The sequence below is a fragment of the Gaeumannomyces tritici genome, assembly GCF_000145635.1.
Source record: "Gaeumannomyces tritici R3-111a-1 unplaced genomic scaffold supercont2.2, whole genome shotgun sequence".
Taxonomy (NCBI): domain Eukaryota; kingdom Fungi; phylum Ascomycota; class Sordariomycetes; order Magnaporthales; family Magnaporthaceae; genus Gaeumannomyces; species Gaeumannomyces tritici.
In genome coordinates, this window is record NW_008804546.1 from 1,298,491 (window position 1) to 1,304,470 (window position 5,980).

Consider the following 5,980-nt stretch of genomic DNA (forward strand, 5'->3'; position numbering starts at 1 on the left):
GGGTTTCCTATTTTCCGGCGTTGGAGGGCATGGCGAAGACTATCGACAGGTCATATTTGTATGGAAATCTTTTTTGAGACTCTGGAAAGCCGTCGGCTAAATGTGTCCTGACGCACAATCCACATCACATATAACCAGTGTCACGGTATGTCCTCGTTTATCCATTCTACCTAGGCGCATGATAATCATATCAAGGGAGCTACTTGAACAGTAACTGCCAAAAGAATTGTCGCGGCTTCTATCGTCCATCGCTAGCTAGCTCTCATCTTCTTTACTCTTCTTCACATAGTCCTCATAAAGTTGTTCGACAGGTCGCCCTAGGAGCTCGGTCCAAAAGTCTTTCTCCCGATACTTGGTCGTCCTCAGCTTCTCGTTTATCTTACGAACGGTACCATCTCCGTAGCGACGCTCCAGATAATCGAGGAAGTAGGCGGTGTGCTGATAACCGCGATCCCAACTGCCGTCAAGCTCCTTGCGCCAGTGGGGCGGGCCCAGGTCGCAGCGCAGGCGCACGAAGTCGGCGATGCCCTCGATCAGTCCGCCTGGGCAGGTGCCCTTGGCGTCCCACTGGTAGGCGTGGACGAGCTCGTGGGTGATGACGCCGTCGATCTCGCGCGCGATCCTGCTGTCTTTGTCGCCGCCGCCGCCGCCGACGCCGGCGATGTAGCTCAGCGAAAAGTGTATCTCCTTGTGATCGCTGTCGAGCTCGGAGCCGGTCGTGTAGGCGACGCCGCCCATGTCGCGCAGCACCAGGGTGACGGAGCGGGTGGGCGGGCAGTGCGTGGCGCGGTCGCCCGGGTGCGCGTACAGGATGCGCTGCACGTCGGCGACGGCGCGCGGGAGCAGGGCCGAGGCGTCGACCAGGGACAGGAAGCGCCGGGCGCCCTCGTGCAGCACGTCGCGCACCTCGAGGCGGATCTTGGGCTGCGGGAAGGGCGCGTGCTGCTGCTGCTGCTGCTGCTGCTGCTCCTGCGACGCCGGCTGCGGCGCCGCCGCGGAGTCGTGGGCGCCGGTCTCCTTGCTGCCGACGATGGCGGTGGGTTTGGGTGGGGGTACGGGGTAGGCGGTCGAGGGCGCTGGGGCGGCGGCGCCGCCCGCTTGGGATGTGGGTGGCATGAATATCTGACCTGGCTGAGGGGCCGGCGAGGTCTCGCCGTCCTTTAGGATGATTACCATGGAGGCGCGCTAAGGCAAGGAAGTCTTGAGTGAGATTTGGATACTTTTCTCCTCCTCTACTCCTGGCTCTCTTCTCTATTGCACTTGTTACTATCCCGCTACGCAGAGGCAGCCCAGCGACCTGTGCAGCCAACAGCCTCAGCCCCACCAATCTGCATGCTGCGCGCCATACATAGCAAGGGAGTGCAGCCAGGAGGTGCTCTTTTTTGCCGACGGAATCCTTCCGTGCGCGGCCTTCCCCTAGCCCGGGGTTTGGAGAATAGACCAGCAAAACCGAAATGCGCATGTGGTGCCCAAAGCAGCAAGCGCCGAGTCCAATTATGTTGAGGCCTTGGGAGATTACGACGCGCAGCCAACTTTGCCCGTCGCCCGAGGAGAGGCCTCGCACCAAACAGCAGCATCAAATTCTTTCGGGCTACCTTTTGTTTGTTTGTCTGGATCCCAGCAGCGCAAAGGGCAACGAATGGGCTGCGACCATCACTCCTCGCCCCCTCTCCTTGGAGAGCGGCAGGTGCCCCTCCATGACATCGCACTGGTGGGGCCTGGCCCTGTACCCAATCGTCCGTCCCGAAGCGCGTGCAGTCCCCACACAAAGCTGCATGTTGGGTGGTGCCCCTGCACCCCGGCAACAGGCCGCAGCCGATGCTTGGTCTGTGTTGTGGTCTTGGACCAATTGGGCAAGCGTTGAGACTGGGGGACGAACTTGGGTGGCCCCGACCTAAATCTCCCGTCCAGCGCAGCCAAACGAGTCGCGAGGTGCTTCACCAACCAACGGCCTGCGCAAAACCGCCTGCCCCAATGCTGGACAGATATCTGGTAAGTCTCTCGCCCATCGCCTCAGCGTCCAAGAATAGCGTCACTCGTTCTATCTGCCAGGTGACCGACGCGCAAACATTGCCTGTGCCGCATCAACCTGACGGGCTCCCTCGCATCGCGCGTCCCGGAGCTGACAAAGTCGCCAAAGCTCAACCCGATCCAGATCCGATAACGCCCTCGGTATTGCTCCTTCCCACACGCCCACGAACCTCGATCGTAAAGGAGCTTCGGGCGCACTGCTCTCTTGCTCCCACGACTCGGCGACATGGCCGAAAAGCTGGACGACGAGCAAGTGGCCAACGTGCTCGCCCTCATCCGCAAGGACATCGCCATCGACTCCAAAGTTCAGCTGGTGGCGTCGATCAAGTCCAGCATCAAGCAGCACAATGTGCCCGACACCTGCGTCGTTCCCCTGTTTGAGGCCCTGCGCCTGGCCACCACAGCGCAGCATGCCATCCTCGTCAATGCCGGCTTCACTGCGCTAAACCACCTCCTGACGCGCCTCTCCCGCCAGGAGCCTAAGCACCTGGCGAAGGAGGCCTTGCGCACTCTGCCCGTCATCGTGGACAAGCTGGGCGACCCCAAGGAAAAGTTGCGGGCCATTGCTAGCCAGGCGCTTGTCACCATGTTCAAGGCCGCCCCTGCCGAAGTCGAGCGAATCGTCCGCAACGTGGCCATGGTGGGTAAGAACCCCAGGGCCAAGGAGGCGGGGATGCACTGGTTGCTGCAGGTAAGGATCGTATTCCTCCACCGTTCGGACCCGTTCCGTCGCCGTGACTGCCTGTCCGCTAATCCCGCTTCCAGATGCACCAAGAGAACGGTCTGCCGTTCCGCGCCTATGTCCCCGTTTTGATGGACCTGCTGGAGGACGCCGACGGCATGGTGCGTGACGTCGCAAAGACCACCGTCATAGAGCTCTTCCGCAATGCACCCAACGCCGCCAAGTCGGATTTAAAGAAGCAGCTCAAGAACTTCAAGGTCCGCCCCGCGATCGAGCAGGCCATTGTCAAAGAGCTCGTCCCCACTGGCCCCCCGTCCGCAGCCTCCGATCTCGAGCCTCCCCGCCCCGAGTCGTCGTGGTCGGTCCGCCAGAACCTCGCTGCAAGCGTTTCTTCGCTTCCGTCCGAGAGGCCTGTGACGCCTGGCCTCATCGATGGCAAGCCCGAACCGGTCGACCCGACGTATGTCAATACCCAGCGGGAGTTGGATGACATCATCAGGGAAATGGCCTTCCATTTTGAGGGCAGGGAGACGGAGCAGAACTGGCTGAAGCGAGAAGAGAGCGTCAACAAGCTCCGTCGCTTGATGGCCGGCAACGCCGTCTCCGACTACCACGAGCCCTTCCTTGGCCACGTGCGCGCGCAGCTGGACGGCATCCTCAAGGCCGTCACTTCGCTCAGAACTAGTCTTTCAAAGGAGGGCTGCAGCTTCATCCAGGAACTGGCCATCGCATATGGTCCTGGCATGGATCCCATGGTCGAGATCCTGATGCAGACCTTCATCAAACTCTGCGCCGCCACCAAGAAAATGAGCTCGCAACTCGCAAATGTGACAGTGGACACGATTATTGGCAAGGTTACTTACAGCACCAGGATCATGCAGCATGTCTGGTTCGCCTGCCAGGATAAGAACGTCCAGCCGAGAAGCTACGCGGCCGGCTGGCTAAAGACTTTGTTCCACAAGGAGGCTCACCACAAGTCACACGTCGAGCACACCGGAGGCTTGGACCTGATAGAAAAGTGTATCAAGAAGGGGCTTGCCGACCCTAATCCGGGGGTCCGTGAAAGCATGAGATCCACCTACTGGGTCTTTTCGACGATATGGCCGGCCCGAGCCGAAACCATCATGGGCGCCCTTGATGCAACCGCCCAGAAGCTGTTGCAAAAGAGCGCCGGCAATTCGGGCGCCTCGCCCAAGGAGGCCGAGGGTCGGGCTAGGCCAGGCATGGGTCTGTCTAGGAGCACCATGACCGCGTCTAAGTCATCCCTGAGAGAGGCAATGCTTGCCCAGAAGAAAGCAATGGCATCCAAGACGTCTAGGCCAGGAAGCGCCATGGCGCACTTTTCACCCGTGCGCCCGGCGTCGTCGGCGTCGTCGGCCGCCACCGCCGCTGCTGCCAACGGCGCATCCAAGCCGCCCATTCGGCAACGGCCGGAGCAGACAGCTGCTACCACTGGGCCCAACAGTCTGTTGGGCGCCCCTGTGCGCCCGCGGAAGAGACCCGAGATGGCCCCGAGGCCCGCAACCGCTGGGCCCTATTCGGTGCGCACACACGACGGGCCGTCTGCCGAGCATACCAGCCCGTCCGAGAAGAGCCGGCAAAACGCTGTTACGCCCAAATCTCTCGCGGGATCGCCTAGGAGAACGGTCACGAGGACAAAGCCAGGACATGCTGCGACGGCTAGTGAACCGAATGTTCCGTCCCCATCGAAGCTGGGCGTAGCAAGTAAGGCGGCCGCGCCCTCTCCCCGAGCAAGTCTACCGAAGCCGATCCAGACGAAACGCACTCCTGTCAAACCTAAAGCCTCAGCGCCGGCCAAGAGCCAGGCGTCGAGTAGCCCGTGCATGCCCGACGAGGGTCTTGGTATGGAGTTTTCGAATCCTGACGAGATCAAGGCGACTACCCCTACACCCAAGATAGTGGAACCTGTCATGGAACCGGCTGTGGAACCAGCGACGGAGCCAACGGTTGAGCCGGGCAGGGAAACAATCCCGGGCCCGGTCGTTGTGATGCCCGAGGAAGAGCCGGTGGCAAGGCCAGTCACACCGGCCAACAATGGGCCGAAGCCGCTGGAAGTCTACGAAGATCCCTTTACCGCAAGCCAAACTACTCCCAAGCCCGTAATGACACACCCTGTCCTTGAGGACAGGCCCGTCAACGCGGATGCTGGGAATCTCTCTCGCTCTCTGGACGGGAGTGGAGCTGGCGACCATGCCAACGGCGACATGCCCGACAAATCCAAGCAGCACGCTCGGCTGCTCGAAAGCGGGATCAACAAAGTGAATGCTCAATCTCTGGATGTTCATGGGTTCCGCAAACTGCAGGCGGTGCTCCGCGACCCCAAGATGTCACTTTCAGACGACAAGTTCGAAAAGCTATTGACAGGGTTGTTCGAGTACCTCCAATCCCCTCTAAGTAACCTGGCCCCCGAGAAAGTGCCAGATGTGAAGGCGCAAATCCTTGCTACCATCAAGCTACTTCTCAAGAAGTCGAGCCGGAACTTTGGGCCGCACGTGTCTCGGGGTCTCGAGTCAATCCTAGAGGCAAGGCGCGCGTATGAATCCCGTACGCACATAGTCTCTGGGATGGAGCTGCTGGCGGACGAGCTCGTCATGCTCGGGCACGCGGCGGAGATCATCGTGGTGCTGACGCGGGCGCTCCATGAGACGGAGATGGACGCGCGCGGGTGCCGGTCCCTTAGCATGGGCCTGCACGTTCTGAAGCAGACGGTGGACTCGCGGCCCGACTTCCAGCCCAGCGACGGCGAGCTAGCGGCGCTCGGCGACCTCGCCGCCCGGTGTCTCAACAGCCACGAGTCCGGGGTACGCATGGACGCCGTACAGCTCTGCGTGGCGCTCCACGCCCGTGTCGGTGACGCACCCTTCTGGGATGCCCTTCGGGGCGTCAAGGACGATCCCAAGAGCCTCATTACATACTACATTGTCAAGCGACAGCGCGAACACGGCGGCGTGGCCGGGTCCACCCCGCCCGCCGCGTCTGCCGCCTCGGTTACGGCTTGCTGAAACCATCCGGCCATATTACCCGGCCGGGCCCTCCCGCCTCATCTCTCTTCCTGTCCCTTTTCTGGTGCTTTGTTTTGTTTGCGCGTGTTGCCTTATTTATTCCCTACGCCGTCATCTCGTTTCAGCTACCTCATTTTTTTCTAATTTAATATCAGAGCGGGTTGCAGCCCCAAAATAGAACGCATATTTCGTCGCGTTGAGCCCGGCTGGGTCTTTGCCCGACGGAAGGACCCCCCCCCCCCCC

General features: G+C 60.9%; 2 protein-coding genes across 2 annotated transcripts; one reads left to right on the top strand and one right to left on the bottom strand.

Moving 5' to 3' along the window:
* Positions 1-255: 255 nt before the first annotated feature.
* Positions 256-1,176, bottom strand: GGTG_02957 (hypothetical protein; the record flags this gene model as incomplete). The annotated part of the gene is made up of 1 exon (XM_009220735.1): positions 256-1,176. One exon carries the CDS (start codon positions 1,174-1,176, stop codon positions 256-258), a length of 921 nt encoding a protein of 306 aa, XP_009218999.1.
* A 745-nt stretch (positions 1,177-1,921) lies between these two features.
* On the top strand, positions 1,922-5,980 carry GGTG_02958 (STU1). Its single transcript, XM_009220736.1, has 3 exons — positions 1,922-1,992; positions 2,141-2,722; positions 2,797-5,980. The coding sequence occupies exons 2-3, from the start codon at positions 2,258-2,260 to the stop codon at positions 5,734-5,736; spliced, it is 3,405 nt and encodes a 1,134-aa protein (XP_009219000.1). The 5' UTR covers positions 1,922-1,992; positions 2,141-2,257; the 3' UTR covers positions 5,737-5,980.

Excerpts from the sequence above, each read along its gene's own strand:
- GGTG_02958 (XM_009220736.1), top strand. The coding sequence starts at position 2,258 with ATGGCCGAAAAGCTGGACGACGAGCAAGTGGCCAACGTGCTCGCCCTC. Across the intron at positions 2,723-2,796 it reads GGATGCACTGGTTGCTGCAG|ATGCACCAAGAGAACGGTCT; the intron begins GTAAGGATCGTA and ends TCCCGCTTCCAG.